The sequence below is a fragment of the Lampetra fluviatilis genome, chromosome 46 (assembly GCF_964198595.1).
Source record: "Lampetra fluviatilis chromosome 46, kcLamFluv1.1, whole genome shotgun sequence".
NCBI lineage: Eukaryota > Metazoa > Chordata > Hyperoartia > Petromyzontiformes > Petromyzontidae > Lampetra > Lampetra fluviatilis.
Genome location: NC_136320.1, coordinates 7,376,558 through 7,401,411, shown reverse-complemented (window position 1 = coordinate 7,401,411; position 24,854 = coordinate 7,376,558). Strand labels below are relative to the sequence as shown.

At 46.8% G+C, this 24,854-nt stretch overlaps 1 protein-coding gene across 1 annotated transcript in view; it reads left to right on the top strand.

The window, feature by feature from the left end:
• The window catches only part of LOC144947732 (glutamate receptor ionotropic, NMDA 3A-like), an 83,563-nt gene that overhangs the window by 2,255 nt on the left and 56,454 nt on the right, over window positions 1-24,854 (top strand). The window contains exon 2 of the mRNA XM_078877062.1: window positions 21,562-22,160. Within this exon, the coding sequence (XP_078733188.1) occupies window positions 21,562-22,160 (599 nt within the window). The remainder of the gene's footprint in view (window positions 1-21,561; window positions 22,161-24,854) is intronic.

Below are 24,854 nucleotides of genomic sequence, written 5' to 3'. Positions count from 1 at the left end.
CCAAACGTAGTGGGGGGGGGGAGGGTTGTTTGACCATACTTCACCATCACGCTGGTCCGTGCGGGTATGATATATCGCTCGCCACTGGTGTTATCCGTGGGGTGGCAATCGTAAAAATAATGTCCGCCGGTTTCACAGCGCGGCGGTGCGCTAACCAGCTGCGCCACCGCTCCGCCGGTTACCAGTATAACATACTGCACGTAGCAGTCACTCAGTCGGCCGCTCCACGTCAGGCGGTTGTTTGCCCTGTCGCGTTCACGATTAGTGTGCGTCGCATAATTGTGCGTACTTCGCATTTTCGGCGTGCAACACGCGACCTCTGGCATCACGCGCAACCCTGGAACGCGAGTGGCATTGTCATCTGGGCTTCAGGGACGCGACGCATAGGATAATGGTATATTACATTACATGGTCTCATGTGTAATTGAATGGGATTCCATCATAGTTGGGGGTGGGGGGAAACACGATTGTGTCGCTAATTGGGATAGTTATTTTAGTTGTTAAGGTTCGTTATAAAAGTGTTACTTTTTTGCGCGTAGATGATATATATATTTATTAATTACAGCCCCGTTCATTATATTTTATCTATTGAAATAGCGCACACTTGTTTTCAGATTCAAACAAATGTAGAAACAGGTTGCAACCCGAACAATCGACACGCGGTCCAACAAGGAACCTCTCAGCGAATGCCCCAGTAGAGTAAAAGGGGATGAGATCATAATTGTAGCCATAATAGGATATCCAGCGCCGTGGTAATGTGAAGCCTGGGCACACACCGTAGATAATTGTGCGTGTCGCATCGTGAGCGATTGAGTGACGAAAATAAAACTCATTCCAACGACACCAATAACAGCTAAAACGTGACAAAACAAATGCAAGAGTGCACACACTTCCAACGTTTGATTAAAGAAAAAAATTCCAATCCGATTGAGGATTACTGCGTTGACAAAGCCAATGTAGACTCGCGAAGCCAGACTAACACTTTACAGCAGAGAAGCACCCCCCCCTCTCTGACCCCATCCCCCGTATTAAATTAGCAATGTTGAAATTTGAAGCGCAACGGGAGGTAGTTCCAGGAACAACGGAGATCTAATTTAATTTCAGCACCAGGGACAGCTACTTTGTGGTCGAGAGCCGAGCCCGTTTATTCCACGAAGATTCGCCCGTTGAAAAGAGGCGTGGCGGAGTTTAACTCCAGAGACTCCGTCAAGGCCAAACTGAGGCCGCGTGACCTCTGAATTATTACGAATCACTGCGAAAATTGTACTCGGGATCTCATCGTGATGCGTTCAAAGTTTCGCGAGGGCGAGTGGAGCGCTGTCTAGTGGCCAAGTGCTGTTCATTAGCTGGGAGAAGTGGGCGGTACAGCCACCTCGCGGTGCTGCGATATCAGATGTTTTATCCATTGCGTCTAGAGATTCGTGTTTGACATTTAAGTGGAATTAACATTTCATTGCAGTTTCTTCCCTCCACATCACCCCCGGCAAAATGATTTGTATTCTTGATTGTGATATTGGGCCCATTTAATTTACGAGTATAGTATGAATGTTTATGGCCGTGTATGTACGGTATGTCAAAGAAAAAACCTGGCATTGTAATCAGAAAAAAAGACTGAAACAACAGGAATAACTTGTTTGCGCAATAGCCTTCACTTGCTGCGCTGTCACTCCAAGGCACAACAGTGTTTCCCAGGTTTGAGATGATACATTGAAATGAATTAAACTCGACTGCCTGGCCATGTTATTCTGTTTGCAGTACCTCTGTTAACTGTTCTCACTTAGGTGGAAGACAAACGCCTATACTACTTCCTCTAAAATGACCCTAATAATTTCACCTTTTACTGCGTGGAATATTTTTCCGTGTACGCTCTCGTTAACTCACTGACGAATGCACCCTGGTTGCACAGAACACTGCTGATCATCGCCCTGTAAGGCCAATGCATACTCGGAATACAAATGGACGTTTAAATGCCACCTAAACACGCGCGATCTCTTTAATTGAGCTGTTACCATTGTGTAGCAATTATGCGTTTACACCTGTTTTTCAGTGACTGTGTAGATTGCTGTAAATTGTCCTGAGCAAAATTGACGTAGTCGTCATTAATGCGTCCCCAATTAAAATCCTTGCTTCTGAGCATAGAGAGCCGACGTAAAAAAACAATTTTGGTGAAAACAGAAGTTAATCGAGAATGAAACACTGTTTTGCCAAGGATCATTATGGGCAGTGGCACAAAAACCCTACCAATTAAACGTGCAAAATGTTATATACTGATACTATTCCCGGCGGTGGAAAACACAGCATTACTTAACGAAGGTCAGGTGTACCATTAGCAATATATCCTGCCCATTTCGCTCATTACAGACTTGTCATATATGTTATGGTTGCAGGCCATAAATTGTGTCTGCTCCGTGTCCTCGTGCGCAGGGTGCAATGTAATGGATACGTTTGCTTCAGTTGAGTATTAAAGGTTGTATTATTCCACTTGAACCTTTAAAATGATATTCATCAAATCGATCTGTCAATGAGAATGAGTTCAATGTCACTCAATGTGCCTGCCCTTTCTTATAGATGTCAAGATGGTGATCTCTAGGAGAAACACTCCGAATACACTCATATCAGTTATCTATGGTAGGCAGCGCCATGGAGGATCCATTAAATACTCTCTCTCTCTCACGCTCTAAACAAAAGTGGGCCCTTTTAAATATTCAAAGTGGGTATGTACAAAACAAAGGTGCAGCCCTGAAGTTTCTTCTTCACACCACTGCTGGAAGAAGGGCATCCGTTGAAGGGAGATCCCTAATGAGCCCTTGGAGAGAATATGTTGGCCTACTCTTCCACGCTTTGGTCAGACATCTTAGTAGAGGTGGCGAGTGCCCACACTCTGCCCCACCAGGCACCACGGCAGCATCCCTTGAGTTATTGTGACCTCTCAAAACTCGATAACTCGTGAACCTGCAATCTACGAACAATACAAATTTAAATATCCAATGCACTTGGTCGTAACCTGACATTAACAATAACTGCACATGACACGCGCTGGAATTATGCATTCATGGCTTCGTGCGCAGGTCAGGACATTTGCCGACGCAGCAATATTGAGTAGACGCAGGTTGTGCAACGCATAAACATTATGGGGGCGGGGGGGGGGGGAAGCAGCGAGGGTTGGTGGATTACACTGCTGCCGTGACAACTCCCCTTCCTACGGGTGTCGAGCAGGTGGCACACCCTGGCTCGCCAGGAGAAGGTAGTACAGCAAGTGCAGACTAATCGCCATCCATAACCGAGGATTTTGGGTTAGATCGCGTAAATACAAATGTGTTGTTAAAACCTGCCACCAACGACGCAGCCAATTAGTAAGGTTTGTAACGTAAACAAATCTAGCCAATTCGTTACCAGTACATCACACCGCTGTGTTGGAGAGTAAAGTCACAACATTATTCATTCGAGTACGACGTTTCGCCAGTAATTACAACCAGCATCATCAGGTGAAAGCCAGAATCTCCATCTGCGCCTTCTGTGTGGGATACGGCGTTGCCCGTCTCCCTCCTCACACACGTTTGGTGTCTCCACGTGCTCCAGTTTCATCCCACTTCGTTGTATAAACAACTCAGAGGTTGGCTGAGAACATTTTAAGATTCGAAATAAATAAACGATACAGCAGGACCATCCTGGATACATCAGTAATTGTAATTTTTGTATGGTAACGACGTAAAGATTGGTCGTGAAGTCCTTTATGGTGAAGCAACTAGAGCTAAGGACTTTTAAATCTAGATTTAAAACTCATTTGTCTAGGACTGCTCTCTGTGTTTAGTTTGTTGTCCTTCCCCCGCACTTCTGATTAGCACAGTTGGCTGAAAACGGTGCGAAAGAAGTTCAACATAATACATACTTACAATTGTGATACCAATAATAAGTCATAAATTGAAGGAAAGTGGAGTTTGTGTTTGTGTGTGGAGCCAGCAAACAGAGATTAATTCTCATCCGCAGCTATTATTAGCGGCAAGTTTTGTTTAAACCTGTTCTAGAAAGCTCGAGGTCAACTCAGCCTTAAACGGGCACAGTACCTAGCGGGGTGTCAGCACTGGGAAAGAAAACTCGTCTGGGTGCGATTTTCACCACACCCACACCTCAGTGCGCTGTGATAGCCTTTAATTTGTGATCGCTCACAGCACGCAATCGTCGATGCAGCAACATCAATAGCTTCCAGAGCTAGATGTCCGTCTCGTTGATAGGTGGCTTAGAGAGAGCGAGAGACTTCTTCTTCCCTGCTATTGTGAACGCACCTCCGATGAGCGCGGTTGGCTAAGTACGGTGCAAAAGAAGTTCAACATGCACGCGAACAACGCCGAGAACTTTCCTTTTGACACCTTTGCACTTACTCTTTATGTTTTTTTCGGTAAAGTCACGTGGGTAAAAGAATTAATAACATAAAATAAATTAAAACAACTAAATTAAATCACGACGTTTCGGAGGCAACATAAGCTTCCTTCATCAGGTGTAAAAAAGGGCACAGCAAAATAACTATGTAACAATGTCTCATGACAAGTAACTCTCGCTACAGTTAGTTTGCTGTGCCCTTTTTTACACCTGATGTAGGAAGCTTGTGTTGCCTCCGAAACGTCGTGATTTAATTTAGTTGTTTTCACTTATTTTATTTTATTGATTGTTTTACATACGTGACTTTACCGAAAAAAAACCAAAGAGTATGAATCCTTGCAGTCACGAAAGCTTCAAATCTAGAACCTTTGCACTTGTTCGCATCGTTGTAAATCCAATGGCGACACTCACTGGGCGTGATGGTGTCTGCTCAGCTCTGCCGCGCGCATGGCTTCTAAATTTGCATGGGGAGCTCACAGCCGCGGGTGATGCGGGGAACAGCTGTGGCGCAGTGGGTCGCACTGTGGTTAACCCCACCGCACTACGAATGTAGAAACCTGAGTTTGACTCCTGGCCATGGCTAATATCAATGGCGAGTAATATCTGAACCAGTGCCATGGGCTCCCTTCTTATCCATATGCACTGACCAGCAAGATGAAGTATGGTCAACCCACCCCCCCCCACCCCCATGACCACATGGTGAGCGGAACCCTTCATCCAGCAGTGGATTGGCAAAGGGCTGTAAATTTTGAAGTTGTTCATTATAGATGGCAAAGAGAACTTAACCGTGCCATGTTCTGCACTGCGCGGAGATACAATTGTTTTAGATATTCCACACAAATACCTCTCGCATTGCCTGTCATTGGAAGTAATTCTTATTCAGATGCACGTGGCGATCTCAACAAATGGTTTATTCCGTGCAGGTGACTCGAAGCACTCTCAAAAACTTTGTTCGTTGGATTTTTGGCCATGTTACAAAAGAAAATGAAACCGTGGTTCATTTGCATAGCGCCCATCCCTACAAAGCCCTTGAAAGAAACCCACGTTAAAATAAATCGTGCAACTGAAAACCTCATGCCCGCATAACAGCGCACTTACGCGTCCTGCCGATACCATACATTTGTTGTTGCGTTTTTTTGCAAAACGTCTCGTTGTCCAGTACATCATCGGTGGCCAAAAAAGAACAGGGGCAGGTAACGATGGAGGGGTATTTACCGTGAAATGTTTCTATTCGAGACTGACGCTAAAAATGCCCGGGTAATAGCCGCGCAAAGAGCGGGCCGTAATAGCCATCCTGAAACCAACGCTGGCACTTAAGACCGACGGTGTAATTCATCATATCGAAAATGCCATTTTTTTTCACGATGACGGATAAGTGAAAAGGGGCCTCTATATGTATGTTGAACTTCTCTCGCACCGTACGTCGCCACCGGTGCTAATCGGAGCTGCAGGAGAAACGTCTCGGGCAGCGGTGCTTAACCTTCACTGCAGCCTTGGTTCTCAATCGTAAACAAATAAAATAATCTCCAATATTAATAAATACATCGGGTTTGATGATACAAATGTAATTGCTACTTACGTGCTCGCGCTACATTTGTGTTTCGATGATTTACCTTCTAAAACAAAACAAATCTGGCCACGTCTCGCACCCCCAGCAAGGGCATCTCGCAACCCAAGCTGTGTGCAGCGTGCAACCCGGGTGAAGACTAAGAAGAAGAACCGCTGCTCATGCGGCTCGCGTTTTGCCTTCTTTTTCCATTTTTTTTTGTCGCTTCTCTTTCCGGATGGCGACGTATCACGGGCTACGGTTTTGTTCTTGTTGTTGTTGTTGTTGTGTGTCGTCCTCGCCTCTTAAGCGGCCCACGCGGCGTTGCGTAGAACGCCGTCGGGTCAAGGTGAGACGCGCGGCGGCATGCGCCTTTACACTCACGCGGCGCCTGCATCCATCAGCCGTCATCCGCGCGGCGTATCGGTCAACCTTTGACTCCCGTTAACCACTCTCCATCTCGTTTGCCTCCCGCCTAGTTCGCCGCTGCATTGTGGGAGCAATGAGATTGCGCGGCGGCGCACGATCTGTCAGTGGAATTACATTTTTTTCCGTGAAAAAAACGTTACGTTATTCTACAATGTTAACGTTCGAATGTAAGTTGATCGTCTTTCGCACCGTACGTGGCCCACCCGTGCTAATCGGAGGTGCAATTAAAAGGTGCAGCCCTGCAATTGTTTTCCCATGCCACTGCTGGATAATCGGGTATCTATAAGAGGGAGCTCGAGTGAGACACGCACCTATTCGGTATTTGGAACATTTCTCCACACTGGCCAAATGTCTCGCAATACGTGTCAACACCCACACTTTGCAGCACCACACACGACCTGCCAATGAACTGTGGCGCACCCACTTTTACAGAATGATAATATTTATTCATATTTAAAGGAATGTGACGAGCTATGAAGCTCTTTTTAAATCCTTTATATTAAGTTCGCTTGCTTGCTTGCGTGCTTGCTTGCTTGCGTGCTTGCTTGCTTACGACCGTGCAAATCTTTCGGTCGTTTTTTAACCCACTTCCCCTGATCCAATCGAGCTGACATTTTCCACACAGACTCGTTGTGCGAGATAATTAATGTTCGTGAAAAAAAATTCCCAAAATTTTACACTGTTTAGGGAAAACAAATTAAATATTTAATTACCAATTGCTTAATACTGGCAGACAATCATCTGACCCATAGGTGGCAGCCATCTCAAGCCAGAGGACGAGAAGACTCTAGCCGCCACGCATATAAAGGATTAATAGTGAAAAACTTTGTTTTTACGGGTTTACTTGTTCCACAGATACCCATCTCCGTGGTGGTCGTTCTCCTGGGCGTGTGCTCCCTCCTTTGGCTGTAGCTCCACGTTTAGGCTTGACCACCACCCGTCGTGCCCACAGGCGACGTGTCCTGCCAAAGCCCCGTTTGCTTTTCTCAACAGTCAATATGACGACCGTCCCTACCTTGCATGTGTTCTCCAATCCAGAGGTGATCCTCTGTCTCTGGAGTGTCATTCCAAGTGTGTGTCTCTCATCGTTTCACTCCGCCCTTTTCAGCTCGTGTTACTTTGTTAATTTCCTCACACCGCTGTTAATAAAAAATTGGTGCTTTGAATCGGCAAGAGACCTGGGTTTGAGCTTCAACGAAGCTCATGGTGGGCCCTAAACCGTATCCGTACAAACCGTGGCAGTAGATGCGGATGCCTGATGCACAAATGGACAATTAAAAACTCTCCAGTGTGCGACTGTGGTCATCCAGAACAGATCGTACGACGTATAACAACGCAATGCCCTATCCACAAATAACGAAGGAGACGTCCGAGCGATACACTCCCACTGCTCTTGACGCGGTTATCCAACTTGACTACCTGAATGTGAAATTGTAGTTGTTGCTCTGCTTCTATACCAGCCGTATGAAAGAAGACGACAATCGACGTTTGTAAAATTCTGAAGAAATGCCTGAGGCTCAGAACAACATATTATACGGATCATAAACACTTGAACGCTGACCAAGAAAAGCACGTGGATTAGCGATATCTATCAATCGACTGATGAATAAAGCAAGACGCTGGTCATGGAGGTTGTTTGACCATACTTCACCACATTGGCCAGTGTGGGTTGGTAAAGGGTGGGGTGATTGGAGGCTGGGGTGTATCACTGGTTCAGATATCACTCTGCACTGATGCTAGCTGAGGTATGTTATATGATGGAAGAAAAATATGTTACACATTGGAACGTGTTTTTTTTGTCTCATTTAGAGCTATGAAATCAGCTCATGGGAGCAGTTTAGGGTGGCCTTCATCATCCAGCGGTAGAATGACTGTGGGTGATGGTCATTAGTAATCTATCCTGAATCATAATTTTAAATGATTTTTTTCGTGGGGCGGTTATTGTTTGTTCTGTAAATATTGGAATTTCTTTCCTGTTTTCTCCATCCTTATTTAAGGCCACGGTCTGACTTGAAATACAAGACTCGTGGTCTCAGTGGGCTCTTAAGGGGTCACCAAGGTCACCCGAGTGCCATCTATCACCGATTTAGATCAAGGGTAAAGAGTCAAACGCTCGTGCAAAACGATGAAAATGAACAGGTGTGCAAAGCGGGGCAAAATTCTGTTAGTCTTGAGGTTACATCTTGGGAAAATATTACAAATGAACATTTTTACATGGCAGACAAAACGGTGGCCAGTGCTGCACAAGCACAAATAACAACACTCGTGGTGCTGTTGGCGCACTTGTCAACAACACCGCTCACAAGAGGAAACAAAATAAAAACAGCCTGCCTCAGCAGCAGACCATGCTTTCCCACCTGATGACGGACGCTTGTGTTGCGCCCGAAACGTCGTGATTTATTTTATTTTATTTTATACCTACATGACTTTAACGAAAGAACCAAAGAGTATAGGAAATACATATTTTTGACGGTTTTGCTCGCGTAAAAAATATATTTGACCGATTGGCATTCATTATATTATCTACGTGTTTTTCTTCGTGTCTGTAAGTACGTGCGTATGTTGAACTTCTTTCGCACCATACGTAGCCAACGGCGCTAATCGGAGGTACGGAGGTAGGACAACAAACTGAACACAAAAAGCAGTTCTAGTTTTCAACCTAGATTTAAAACTGCAAAGCTCCAGTGGCTTCCTGATATCGGAAGGAAGAACATTCCAGACCGCCGCGAAAGCGCATCTGAAAGCGCGCAATGCGGTGGCTGTCTTTGCTCGATTGGCCAGTAAAAAGAAAGAGGAGGAAATGGCCTTTTCCCCTTCGCACGCAACCTGCTGATCGACCGACTGTGGTGCAACCCATGGGCGGACAGAGGCGAGGGCATTTAAGAGATGTGCACCGTTCCTAACAAGTATACATTCTGAGCACGAATCTCCCCCACGCGTCTTTGTAAACTTTTTCAGATTTGTTTTTGCCATCAAAATTACTCGTCCTCGTTCATAGAGGAATTAATAACTTGGTTCATATGAAGGGGTGGGGGGGGGGTGCAAACTTTTGACCGCTCTTCCATGAGCTATCAGGATTTCCGAGTGTCTACTTGTTATAAATGCGTCTTAAAACATATTTATACGCTTCCACTTATTAAAGTTTGAGTTAATTTAGTAAATGGGTTTTTTAAAATGTATTAATAATATAGTTTTTTAATGCCGAGTGTCTGCTGCTGGTATGATCCTTGATGAAAAGCGCTAGATAAATGGAATTATTATTAAATACAATAAGCAAACAACAATATGCTTCATTCCGATATATGTCTTGGAAGCTGTGATAGGGCCTCTAACGCTGTGGCGACACCTACACTTGTACATGTCGCTCTGAACAATGGCGCTGCTCACAAATCAAATTACTATCTCCCCGCACATTCAAAACATATATTTAAATATATATATATATTTTACACCTCCCATTAGCCTTGTGGGAGTGACTCTTTTCAGCAGCATTGGTCTAATAAAATCAGACACCACCGGTGTTTTTTTTTTCTCCCTTTCATGCAAGTGTCTCATCGGCAGAGTCAGGGTCGCTTGGAACCATTGCTGGTGAATTGCCAGAAATCTCTACGCAAGGGCCCTTTTCGATTGGATGTGGGTCCTATATCAAGCGGAGAGCGATTTAAAAAAATCGCATCTCATTGTCAAAAACAGTGGGGGCCGCCTCCCTCCATCCTTCTTATTTGAATGAGACTTGTGCACTCGCCCTTGGGGGCTTTTTCCAGTGTTTGAAAAAATAATAATGTGTTTTACCCTTTCTGACAATAGAACAAGTATTGAGATGTTCAAACACCAAATAGCTACCTTTTTCAAGGAATCAAGTATGCATTAACCACACTTGCTTGTGGTGAACATGCATTATTTCCAGAAATGGTGAAAGCTATTCTTATTTTTTCATACTTTGATCCTGGAAAAAAAAGGTCCTATGAAAATGTTCAGTGTTAGCTGCAAAGGTTGTTATCATTGTCATGCTACTGTCTCCTTTCACTACATCCATTCGTCTTTTGTTGTTAATCCCATCTACGGGTGTGGGGGGGGAGCCTAAGTGTCATTCGCGTGTGTATTATGTCACTGGTCGACTCATAACAACGAGCGGAGCGCCAAGCGGCTAAAACACAGCAAGTTGGCACGTTTTGGGGGCACAGGTGGTGCATCGGCCAGTCAGTCAACCCATGGCACCTGCTGGGTCTGTCCCGTGACCTCCTCCCAGCGGGCGTTCGACACTTCACGTGGCCTTAAAGTGCACATAGCCTGGCACAAACGCCGTGGTAAAGTAACCACCACTTAGTGGCCAATGGGGGTTGTTGTTGTTGGTGGTCGACTCAGCCTCAAAGGTGACCGGGCGTGGTGCTGGCCACCCAATCCCACGTGTGCCGTTGCGGCCTTCACAGGGTGTTCGCTCCAAGCAAGTGCCCCAACGGTCTGTTCATGCAATACGGGGAAGGGGGTGACGGTGGAAGGGGAATCATTGTCTTCGTTAGACTAAAATATAGAGCTTACTTGCACCTGTACCGAACTTGTCATCTTTACACGTGCACTGTTATTGTTTTTGTTTGACTCGCGCGTGTTTCGTTTTCGGACCGTCACACACCTCGCTTGTTAGCTGTGCAAATATTCCTTAAGGACCCCTGCTGCTGCTGTACTCCGTGCTCGTTCTCAGCGATATTGACGTTTTTCGTCCAAGTTTTTGTTGCCGCTGTAAAATAAGCAGGTGGGGGGGGGGGCTAACTAAACGGGATCACCGTCGTCAACAAAACCAAATGAACTTAGACGTATCAGAAAGTGAAGACAGCAAAGAGCACAATCAGCGAGGAGGTAAATGATGGGGGACAGGGTTGCCGGAATGGAGGCAAAGAGGTTGAATCGATGCGAACCGGCATGCCGCATCCTTGGGTTAACGCTCATCCCCATCACCAGCCATGCTGACTCCACTGCTAGACGGTGTCTCCCCACGAGTTGTCTCCGTCTTTCTCTCTCGCTCTCTCAGTCCTACGTTGTAGACATACATCTGCGGCCTCCTATTGTTTTGGCAGTCACACGGTCACTTCTTGACTCCGGGCCTTTCATCCAGCAGTGGATTGAAAAGAAGCCGTCATTGATTTAATAACAGCAGCCGATTTGTCCATGCGACACCCACGATTGACTGCGATCGACTTGCCACTAAGTGGTACCTCCTTTATTGACCGTGACCAGATGATGGGCCGAGTCAATTCCGAGAGAGAAATGTGAACTTGCCGACCTTCTGATTGCGAGTGTCCCCAACACTTTGATCGCCCTTGCAATGCAGCTTGTTGTTGAAAGGAGGAAGATTTCATGAACAGCGAACGGGCTGGCAATCCACAATGCATCAATTGAGCTTTGCTATTTTGTGACAGAATTCTCGTGCACAAAAACTGTTTACCCACGGCACAACACGGGAAGGGGGAGCAGAGTGAGTTGTGTAAAAGGGGGCAGACCGGGGCAAAGATGCCGGGACGGCGGAGATCCCCAGGAGGGCACTGCTCACGATGAGCGGCAGGAAGGAGGGAGGAGCGCTGGGCTAGAAGGGAAGGAGCAGGAGACGGAATGACTGGGCCACCATGTCGGGGAATGAGAGGATGAAGATGATGAGAGAGGAGCGAAGAGGGAAGGTTGGAAACGTACGGTGCAAAATAAGTTCAACGTGCATGCATTCAGAGAGCGGATGTGGTCGCACACAAGCCACGGGATTTATAGGAGGACTCGAGCCGATTTAGTCGGAGAAATGATTGTGGGCACAGACTCACGTGGCACGCACACACACGTGGGCACACCTGCTGATTTCACGAGCGTTGTAATATATGTGACCTCCTCGCATGTTAATCCCACGGCTACATAGCAGGGCTGAACGATTAATCGATTTCAAATCGCAAAGGCTGCGTTTTTTTGCGATTTGAAAAGTCCTATTACTTTCTAATTGGAATAGTTTTATTTTTTATTATTATAACTTCATTTCTTTAACTTAACAATGGTTCTATGTTTGATTGTTCTATTTCAATTTAAACATTTTCATAAATACATGTTGGAAGCAATTCATATCTTGTAAGTTCTCATCCTTGTGTAATAATCCTTCCAGAGACGGCTTCGGAATCGGTCCTTTTATTTCCACTCCACAATACACTTTGCTCACTCACTCTCCGTTGCTGGCAGACAACGGAGAGAGGACAGACTACGCACTAAGTCCCCACCGCGCACGTGGCAACCCCAGCCCCCGTCCGCGCGTGACCCTGCTCTTGTCAGTTTCAGTCTGCTCCCGATCGTTCCCCTCCACTCGCTCTTAATACCTTCGTCACGTGGTTCCCCCAGCCAATCGTACATGGACAGCTTCGACCATTCTCGATGGTTCCCTGTCAATCCCGGGACCACGCCCCTCATCCGGCTCCCCATTGGCTGGGGCCCCGAATGGCTAGGCCAATCACTCCTGATGACATGCCGTGATCACGCCGGGGCCATGGTCCCTATCTCAACCCTTATTGGCTACAAGCAGGACCGGCAAGCCAATCCCCACGTGAACCCTCTATGGCTGTTATTACACTTGCATTATTATATATAGAGCAGTTCATATTTTGATGGTATCATGTGGTAATGCTCCATCACGTGTTTTAAATCTATTACACAGTGAAAATTGAACTGAAGCTTGACTTAAAAAAATGTAATCGCAAATCAAATCTCAAATATCTGTCAAAAAAATCGCAATTAGATATTTCCCCCAACTCGTTCAGCCCTACTACATAGCAAAGGTGTAGCGCTGTCATTATTTGTAGGTGGATGTCCTCCACACTGCTCTAGCGGACCCCTCTAGACTCTGGTGGCCCCTGGTGGAATTTTGTGCGGCCCCTGACGTACGGCCCCTGGCAAGGCACAAAATCTGAAAACACCCCCCCCCCTCCATCACCATCATCGTGCTGTCAACCCCCAAATGATTTCAAAGTGCCCCCCCCTTCTGAAAATTAGTGAAGAACACTGCTCTCTCTCTCTCTCTCGAGAGAGTATTTTGGTTTTGTTCTACCACGCTTTGTTCTACCACGCTTTGTTCTACCACGCTTTGTTCTACCACGCTTTGTTCTACCACGCTTTGTTCTACCACGCTTTGTTCTACCACGCTTTGTTCTACCACGCTTTGTTCTACCACGCTTTGTTCTACCACGCTTTGTTCTACCACGCTTTGTTCTACCACGCTTTGTTCTACCACGCTTTGTTCTACCACGCTTTGTTCTACCACGCTGTCCAGATATCTTGGAAGAGGTGGGAGTCACCCACACTTTCCTCCAGCACACGCGACTTGCCGATGGCCTAACTATTTAGAGTATTCGGCTGCGATACGTTTCCACATGATGAGCCACTTCGTTGGGGTATAATTTATGATGACCAGGTCGCTTCTGAACAGAGCTGTCGGCTTTACATGGTAAAATTATAACAACAAAAAGTTAGTACACGTGTCGTAAAGAAAATGATACTGCTGTGTGGACAGAGGTGGGCAGCATTAATAATCTTGCACCACTGATCGAACCAGCGACTTCTGAATGGCAGGTCCACTGCATCCGCATCGGTGAAAAGAGAAGGCGCTTCCTTTAGAAAGTATTTCACTTCCAATTTTAAGAGTTGTAAGGATCCCACTTCCAATTGTATTCAAAAACCATTTACAACCGAGTGGTGCCATTGGTAAGCCTCGTGGTATGTTTCACTGAAATCGTTGATGGGTTTTTGTGCTTTTTGGGGGGTATTTTCCCACAATTTTATTTCAATCGTTGAGTTCTCTCTCAGCGTTTGTCAAGCCGTGAGATGAAGAATTCATTCAGAGACGTCTCAGAGCAGTGCACTCCATTTGTTAGAGACTAGCTGTGGAAGACGTTTTTTTTTTCTTCACAGGACTTCTGACAAATCTTTCAAGTGGGCTTATTTGTACACTCTCCACAGCAAAGGATGCACTTTGCCACTCACCCTGCTATAAGATTGTCCCTTGACGGTCAAACCAGTGTTTTCAATTTCTCATGATCTACATGACATGGAGAGGCTCTCATCTAACAGTGAATTGACACAAATTAAGTGCACGTGGTTTAATCTCAAAAACAACATTTCGTGCTTAAATACATCCCAATTTTAGATCTTTTTAAACTACACAATTTTTTATTTCACCAGGCAAGGCCCACTGAACTATGTAGCTCTTTTTCATAAGCAACCGGGCCACAAATGATAGGTCAACGAAGTGGCTTATCACTTGGAAATTCATAGCAGCCAAATACTCTGAACGCATATTTCTAAATGTGGAGGGAAAAACCGGAGGAACCGGAGAAAAAAAATCTACGCGACCACGGGGAGAGAGACATGCAAACTTCAAGGTCGGGATGGAGCCCACAACCTCCTGTATACCAGGCGAGTTAGCTAACATCTCGCCACCGTGGCGCCCCCTATTCATTGGACAGTACTTACTCAGATTCGATGCTGAGCAACGGTTTTGACAAACTTTGCTTCGCTTTTGCCGTTCGTTCTCCTCAACCGTTTTGAAAGCGGAAGTCAGAGACGCCGGGTATCGATTTGCGGTTGAAGTAAAATCTTTTTTGTAATTCCGGAAATGTCACAGGGAGCTCAAGGGAGTTACCCCGTGTTCCCGAAGATGCCGGCACACGGCGGTTGTATTGCTCCGGCTACTGCGCACTTTGTCACAACCGTGTGTGTTATCTTTTATTAAATATTCAGTGGGGTGTTTTTTTTTTGCGCGTGCATTTGGGTGTGTTTGCTACGAGCCCCGCGACCCGAGTTTCGCCGCTGACGATTGTCTGGTTTAGACATGTTTGTTTGTTGAAGTACAGAGTTAGCCTAATAACTTTAATGTAAATTATCTCAAGGTTGTTATTGTTTGACTTGCATCCCATTGGGATTTTTAGCACACAGCAATGATAAACGGTGTTTTTTTCTGGCAGACTTTGCTGTTTTTTTCTTCGATTTTTCTGTTGCGCGTAGTCACTTTAAGATGTTTGTTTGTTGCGGTTGCACCCGAGTCAAGAGCCGCATGGCTCACAGGGCTTTACCTAATAAATTAAACTGAACACCGGTTCTGGGCCTCCCCTAGGTCGACGCAGCCTCAAATGAGTATCTCGTGTTGTTTTTAAACATCACCACTGGGGAGACAAAGGCGGCCGAGCGTGGTGCTAGCCACTTTATGTACCGCTCCTGCCATCATAGGTGCTCGCTAACAGCACTTGCTCCTACAGTCTGTTGAGGCTAAAGAGCGAATCTTTGTGTTTGCAAGTGCTCTTAGCGAGCACCTGTGAAGGCCGGCGCAGATTGGGGTAAGGGGTGTTTGGTAACCAACACCGCACTTGGCCACCTTTATCTCCCCAGTGCTGATGTTTGCATACTGCACCAGGTGCTCATTTACGGCTGAGTTGACCTATAGGTGATGCCCAGGACCAGTTCAGACATTCGCCACTGTAATTGGTCGTAAGCCGGAAAAGCTTGGGTCGTCGTATTCATAGCAGGGTATGTTGAAGGCTCTTCAAGGAATTTTGTCAGCGGTGGTGTCGTGGTTTGGGCGCCACGGTGGCGAGATGTTAACTACCTCGCCTGGTATATAGGAGGTCGTGGGTTCCATCACGACCCTTACGCCTGTGGATTTGGAGTTTGCATGTGCCTCTTTCCCCGTGGTCGTGTGGATTTTTCTCCGGGTCCTTCAGTTTTTCCCTCCACATTTAGAATCAGAGTGTTTGGCTGCTAATACATTTCCACGTGATAAGCCACTTCGTTGAGGTATCATGCGTCGCCAGGTCGCTTCTGAAAAAAGAGCGATATAGCTCAGTGGGCCTTGCCCTGTAAAAAATAAAAGTTTAGTTTTTATTTTAATGGCGTTGGCCATTACAGCCCAGCGGAATATCATCTTTGCTTCACGTAGATTTTTGCAACGTCCACGATTTTGTTTTGCTGTTGTTGGTGGTGTTATGCTGGCCCACCCCCTTCTCACCATTACGCTGGGATAATCGAGAGTTGACTGCATGACAATTGTCTGTGCAAGAGGATCGCCGGACGGCATGCCATCTGGCAAATGATATTGAAAATTGTGAACCCAGAGGTGGACAAGCGACCTGGGGCAATAGTGCCATCACCGACACTCAGCCAGCACCGCTGACATCCTAGATTCGAAACTGGGTTTCAGCCGTCCGTGATTAAATTACCTTTTCAATTGTGGTGAACTTTAAAGGCGGCTAAAGCTCGGCCACCGACAGATGACCGCACGTGAAAGTCAACAAAAAAAACAAGGTTACGTTTAACAAGGTTACTTACATGGCATCAGTATGGGATGACAGCAGGGTGAATGACGCTCTATAAAATGAAAGTGTTATTATTACTACGTCATCTGCAAGTAGGGTTTGTGACTCTGCGCAAGCAAATGTGGCACGTTCCAGCGAGTACGATTGAAGGGTTTTGTTTTGATTGCCATCTGACGCAAACGAAAACATATTTGCAGGACTCATAAAAAGGTAGAGCGCTTTTGGAGTGAATTCAGAAGTGGTTCTGTGACACAGCCTTTTTGGGGGGTCATTCCCTGAAAAGAAAATTGTGGCCTACTGCTCACACAGAGATGCTCTCAATGGACAATCATTTCTTCTCTTTCTCGATTGAGAACTCATTTCTTTAGGACTGCTTTTTGTGCTTAGTTTGTTGTTCTTCCCACCACGCCTCTGATTAGTACGGTTGGCTACGTATGGTGCGAAATAAGTCCGACATGCATGCAAACGTACATTATGACATGGCGTTGACAGCATAATTAAATACGAATTTATTCACAGACCTTTGCCAGTAACCGTACAACGTTGACTCAACGTTGGCTCATTGGTCCAAGTTTTCTGGGTTGTCAGTCCAATTGTTGGATGAAGGCCTCCCAAAGACGTGTTCGTCATGGCGGGTTTTTTTTTTACCATAGGGGCCGTCCATAAATGACGTTACGCACCTAGGGGGGGGGGTCAGACATTTTTGACGATGTGTGACGAGGAGGGGGGGGGGTTGTGACGTCACATCAAAATGCGCTTTAAAGTGATTTGAAACATGTTTTTTTGTTTGGGGGGTGGGTCTGACTTTTTTTGACGCCGTATGACAAAGGGGGTGGGGGGGTCAAAAATCGTCCAAAATCGCATGACGTCCATAATGGACGGCCCCATACTTCACCACACTGGTCAGTGTGTGGGTTGGTGAACTTTCAGCTCTCACTCACCGCTGAAATTCGCTGCGGAGTCAGGTTCAGATTACTGGGTTCGCCGCGCACTGTCCTCAACACTGCGCCATGGTGCCGGGATGTTAGCTAACTCGCCTGGTATACAGGAGGTCGTGGGTTCGATCCCAACCCTTATGCCTGTGGATTCGGAGTTTGCATGTTCTCCCCGTGGTCACGTGGATTTTTCTCCGGGTCCTCCGGTTTGTCTCTCCACATTTCGAGTCATGCGTTCAGAGTATTTGGCTGCTATACATTTTCACATCATACGCCACTTCGTTGCGCTATCATTTGTGGCCATGTCGCCTCTGAAAAAAACGAACTATATAGCTCTGTGGGCCTTTCCTGGTAAAATAAAACATTGTTTAATTGTTGAATAGTTTTAAAAGCACGCTGCAAGCTAAGACACGCACACAAGGCATTCTGCCGATGCACCCGAGTAATGCAGCAACTTGGATAGTGGCTTAGAAGGATATGTAGATGATAAAGATGATGATATTAACAATTCTAGCCAGTAAGACCTCACTGAGCCTCAATATTATGATTCGGTAGGGTGCTGCATTGGGATTATTCGTCGAATTCTTATTATTTTTGTCATAACTCTTTTACATGTTTAAGTATCCAGGGAAAATCCACCGATGCTTGACGCTCGGAAATCCATACGGATATGAAAGTAACCGTTGGCTATATACAGTGTGAAATAAGTTCAACATACATACGGGAAAGTGGTGATGCAGTGGTTAGCGGACTGCGCTATGGAACTACAACAATTAAAATATGTTTTATTGTACTAGATAAGGCCCACTGGGCTATACAGCTCTTTTTCAGAAGCGACCTGGCCACAAATAATAGCTCAACAAATCGGCGCATTATCATGTGGAAATGTATATTAGCCAAATACCAATAATAGGGTTTTTCCCCCTTTCTTTCTGGCAACAAAACTGAAACCTTTTTACAAGGAATCATGTGTGCAAAACAAAAAACACACTGATAATATATGCATTGTCCTAAAAATATCTAAATTAATTAGTCCTAAAAATAGCCAAATACTCTAGACATACGTTTCTAAATGTGGAATGAAAAACCGGAGGACCCAGAGAAAAATCCACACGACCACGGGGAAAACATGCACACTCCAAATATACAGGCGTCAGTCAGGGTGGGTACCGAAACCACGACCTCTTGTATACCAGGCAAGGTAGTTAACATTTCGCCATGGTGGCGCCCTTCTCGCCACGCATGAACGCAGTGGCCATAGCCAACATCAACAGCAACAATTCATTTTTAACCTGCACTGACAGTGTGGTGAAGTAGGGTCAAACCATCGCCACAACAGGCACGGCGTTGAGAATACCTTCAACCGGCCATGACTCAACAGGCCCATACATTCAATTATTGCTCATTGTTCACGGTGTCTCGGCACGCGTGAGTCCCTTTCAAAACTAACGGCATTGTTGTGTCACCTTCGCACGAGGTTGCCTTAATGCACCTCAAGATGTCGTCAACAGTGAATTGGAGACCCCATTAGCTCCATTTGTTTTTGGCAAAATTTTCTACGAGTGGAATGAATTTTGCCTGGAATTTCGACCTACACAAATGATCAACATTGAAGTTACCCCAAGGACCCAATATGCCGTAATGTAAAGCGTCGCTCCACAATTTAGGCCATTATTCCGTCTCCCGCCGCGCGTATAAAAATATAAAAATAGACGAACAAATAAATTGGACGGCGCGCTCGTAGAGTATAATTTTTCGCGCGTAACAGCACGTCCAGGGGAGCGTTTACAAAAGTGCGTCAAGGTTGAAATTGCAATAAAATAAAGACGCGTTATGCGCCAGGGAAGTGCTTCTCGTGGTTGGTAACGTGGCGCGTACCGCGGAGTACGCACTTGCGGCGCTCCGCTCGCTGTCACCATCTCTTCATCGCCCGCCTTGCGACTCCATCTGGCGGGGGTCAAACGTGGGCTGGTCGCAATCTGTCTGGCTGCCGTCAAGAAGGAAAGGCAACAAATGCCACCGATGGATGCCACCCAAACATGCCCTCTGTTCGGCGGTGATATCGTACAGCCCCTTTGGCAAGCCGCTGCTAGATGAGGGCCTCCCGACGCTGTGTCAGTCATGAGGCTTGTTTGACCATACTTCACCACGGTGGTCAATGCAGGTTGGTGAAATGGGGATGGGGAGGGGCAGGACTAGGTCAGATATCACTCGTTAGCCGGTGTGAGTCAAGGCTGAGAACCGAATGCGGGTCGCCAGGTTCACAGTGCAGTTAACTAACCACGGCGCTACTGCTTCGTCTGGCTATGACAGTAGCACTCAAAACGCGACGTGCAGTTACGGAGGCGATTCACGACTTGACCGAGGTGGTCAGGCGGCTTAAACGGAGGTCAGAATCGCCGCCGTGTCATAGCGTGGGACCAGCACTGCTGAAATCCTGGGATTCGAGTTCAGGCCAACAACACAATAATATCAGAGGTGTCCCCGATATTGATTCTTAAGCTCGCGACCTCCACGACCAACGCAGGATTTTCAGGACTTAATCCAGGTGGTGGATTACCTTCAACTCCAGCTCTTTCTGCTGCTCGTCACTGAGGGCCTTTGCCTTGCAACTGTCATTTCGAACACAAGCACACACAAAAAGTGACCATGGCCAAATAAGCCCAGAATTTTCCCGATCTCATCATGTCTCAGACCGCTATGCAAGGTTGAATTTGGGTTTGGAACACCCGCAAAATGTGTTTAACAAATTTTTTTTTACCAGGTAAGGCCCACTGAGCTACGTAGCTCTTTTTCAGAGGCGACCTGGCCACAAATGATATCTCGACGAAGAGGCGTATCGTCACGTGGAAATGTATCACAGCGACTAAACTGGGTCCCTCAAATTGTAGCGAGCTGATGCTCTCATCCTGCAGCCCGGTGACCAATGACTGCACGCAAACAAACAAAACAGCCCCACCATGTTAAATTGAATGTTGCACTCAGCTAAATTCCAGCTCTGCGATCGTACGTGCATGCAGAGTCATTTATTGATTGATAATCCTGTACTCATCGATTCACTCCAATCATTCACTTACCAGAGGTCAGTTGCATTCCTTATTGCTCATCTATCGCTACTACCACTGTGGATACTGTTCCCATGAACTGTAGTCGTTGATTCCTCCACCATTGTTGAGGACTGGCTCAAGCAGAGTGTGGCTGTTTTGTCTCAAAGGCACTGTGTTCAACCACCGCACTGCAGATAACAACAACAACACACTCACTCACCCACCCTCTAACTCACTGCATGTGAGGTCACAACACACTCACTCACCAACTCACTAACTCACGCACTCACTCACTCACCCACCCTCTCGCTCACCGTACAGCATGTCACAACAACACACCCACTCACCCACTGACTCACTCATCCACTCACTCACTCACAAACTCACCCACCCTCTCACCGCACCGCATGTCACAACAACGCACCCACTCACCCACCGATTCACTCACTCACCTACTTACTCACCCTCTCACCGCACCGCAGGTCACAACATTTCACATCTGGTTATTCCCTGCCATAGTCTCCTTTACAACCTTGCTCAATTGAACAAAGTATTCACTCCTATCTACCACAACTTTAATAGCGCTGATTGTCGCTGGCTGCTCGGCGCTTTCCAGCCTGTATTTGAGCAACCGCGAGCTGAAAAACAAAACTTATGCTCAACTAAACTATTATTAATTTCACCAGGTAAGGCCCACTCAACTATGTGGTAGCTCTTTTGCAGAAACGACCTGGCCGCAAAAATTATATCTCAACGAATTGGCTGATCACGTGGACATTTACAACAGCAGCCAAAACAATGAAAGTCATCAAAAAAATGCTTCTATTCACGGTAGAAAAAAACCACGCCCTGACGCATTGCCATTTTTCACCTCGCGGTGTGGGGGGGGGGGCTGGGCGAGACAGGATTCCAACCGCCTGCTGCTGAGCTTCAGGACCCACCGGAGGACCTTCATGGACGTGCTCGTCGAGCTGCTGGAGATGCGCGGCTGGAGCGACGTGAGCCTGGTGGTGTGCAACGGCGACGTCCACTGGCACGTCTACGAGCAGTTCCTCAGCCACATCTACGTCAACTCCACCTTCGACATCCAGACGGTGCTCAACGTCAACCCGGCCGTGGGCCACCACGGCCTGGCGGAGCAGCTGCGCACCCTGAGGGGGGCGTCGGACACCATCGTCATGTTCGGCTGCGAGGTCGCCGAAGCCGGGGCCGTGTTCCGCGCCGCCGCCACCGCTCGCCTCCTCGCGCCCGCCTACCAGTGGGTGCTGGGCGACCCGCAGGACATCGAGGGCCTCCGCAGGGAGGAGTTCCCCCTCGGGCTGCTGGCGTTCGGCCGGACCCGCGACCCGAACCTCTCCAACTACCTGGTGGACTCGTTCGAGCTGGTGGCACGCGCCATCCGGACGGCCGTCATGGTGCGGCCGGACCTCACGCTCGTGCCCACGGTCACGAACTGCTTCGACCTGGACACGACGTCGGAGACTTCGGGACAGTACCTCTTCAGGTGAGAGGGGTGAAGTCATTTGCGGGCTGTGGCTCAGCGGTAGAGGGAGCAGAGGCTCGCGGTCGGAAGTGCCCGGGTTCAAATCCTGCTCAGGGGTTTAACGCCAGGGTCGACGAAAAGAGTACTGGTCCGATTAGCATGGCTGGATACATACGGTGCGAAAGAAGTTTAACATGCATACGAGTTGTTTAGTCTATGGCTAGACTCGATCTACCCTTCACCCCAAAAGCAACCCTCCGTCCCCAACCCTGCCATAGAAATGTGGAATTTCCACCACTGGCGCAGGGCTGTGAACAGCAGACGAGTACTGCCTCGATGCTCATTTGAGAATGAAATCACTTTGACCTTGTTGATTGTACAATCATTGATGTTACACCACAGGAACTTGGGGGATAGGAGGTGACATGGGGAGGCCTTCGTCCACAAGTGGCTTGGCCATGGCTGATGATGACCATGATTAGTATTGTCCTACTAAGTTGGTTTTCGAGGTCATGCTGCCGTACGGCTCTTCCGGTACGTTTCCAGGTCTTACCGCGCGTTCCGCACTATGTCCGACCTTTTGCTCCACGTGCCACGGAGCTTCTTCAGGAAGTGAATGTTGACTACGGTGCTCCGAGCTGCCACTGGAACTCTTTGCTCAAGTAGCCCGATGCCTTCTCAGCCTAATTGTGTGTAGACACACCGCTGCAGGCTTACATAGGCCTTCATCCAGCAGTAGATCGACCATGGGCAGCTCCTGCGGCTGCTGGTGACGATGATACACACCAGAGGTGGGACAAAGTCATTGTTATGCAAGTCCAAGTCGAGTCGCAAGTCATCAAATTCATGACTCGAGTCTGACTCGAGTCCAAGTCACATGACTCGAGTCCACATCTCATAGGTGGGACAAAGTCATTGTTATGCAAGTCCAAGTCGAGTCGCAAGTCATCAAATTCATGACTCGAGTCTGACTCGAGTCCAAGTCACATGACTCGAGTCCACACCTCTGATACACACACACCGTTCGAAACCTCCAGATGCACACTTTCATAGATCTGTGTTGAAAATCTCAAAAAAGAACCGGTATAAAAATTGCCCCCCCCCCCCAAAAGAAATTGGATATTTCCCATGAGAACTAAAGACTCAGCTAGAGTATATTTTTGCCAAATTTCAGCATTCCCGCTCTCCTCGATCATAATTTGCATTAGCGACTCTCTCACTTGCTCACTCAAGGCCAGCTATATATATGAGATTTGGACTTAATAATTGAGCACCGGGCATTTGGTGCGCATGATTAGGATTGTAATGCGAAATATGCCACTCTTGGCAATGAGTGCAAAAACACTCAATTATCTCCTCTCTCGGCTTAAACCCCAAACGGTGTCCCTATAATTACAAAGGGGACACTTTTCAAGAGATCAACAGATTTTGTCGCATTGGCCCAAAGTGGGCCATTTGCTGCCGAACCGTTATATAACGGTTTAACACGTAGGCTGTCGCGACCAATATTATGCATAATAAACGTTTTTGGGTTAGATCGCGTTATTTATAAATGTGTCGTAACCCTCCACCACCCGACACGGCCAAACAGTAAAAATGTGTCACGTTTGCAAAGGACAAAATCATTCACTTCTTTGGCCCACCGGTGTGTCGAAGAGCGAATCAACATCATTTAAAATTTGAGTACGACGTTTCGCTGGTAATTACATCCAGATTTATCTGGCAAATCGCCCGATGAAGCTGGATGTAATTACCAGCGAAACGTTATATAACGGTTCGGAAGCACCCTGAGAATGATTGTTTAAGGGCGCTTTATACGCTTAAATTATAATTATTATTAGTGAGAAGTCGATATTTCAGCATTCTTGGTGAAATAGAGCAGTGGCGTAACGGTGAGCACGCTTGCGCTCGGAAGCCGACAGCTTGCACGCGTCACCTTTGCCCGCCTGCACTAACCAGGGCGGTGAAGAACGGTCAAAGCAACCGTCATGGCCGACAGGAAAATTAGAATGTTAGCATTTCATACATTTAAATACACAACAACAATAACAACAACAAAACTCCCACGAGTTAAAGCTGCGAAGTTTGCAGTTGCCGAGTAATATTTTAGGCAACGTTGACAGAAATAAATGCTCTCCTGCAATGGAAGGCTACAGCGGCTTTCATGGAGTGGTGACCTTTAAGTTTTTTTGCGTGCGCTGATAAATGGAACTTTGACGGGAGGAAAATTGGTTCCTTGTAGCAATAAGTTTGTTCATTCATCGAAAGACATTGCATGAAAAAACGCTTTGCAGGTCTCATTTTAATACAAAGCAGAGGTCTATTGAATCATATGTCAAAATGCAAATGTAATCCAGACTAAATAACTAACTACTATCACGTGACATTTACGAAACGTTCAAACTTCAGGATGATTTTCATTGAACCTCCAAAACATTATTTTCTTTTTCAAAAGATTTCCAGGGGTGCCGGAAGGATGAGGGGGGGGAGGGATATTTGTCAAATTTAAGACGCTGAAATTGCCCTGCAATGTGCTTTTTTGGGTCGTACCGCCAGCATGCTGTCAGGCGCTATGAGCCCAGAACAACAGAGCGGGGGTGGCGGGGGGGGTTTCAGACAAAAAAAAACGTTCGGCTCCTGGAGGGAGTTCACGCAGAGCGGAGCGAAACCTCGGCTGTCACTGCTGACGTTGTGCCGGAGGCAGAGCGCGCGGCA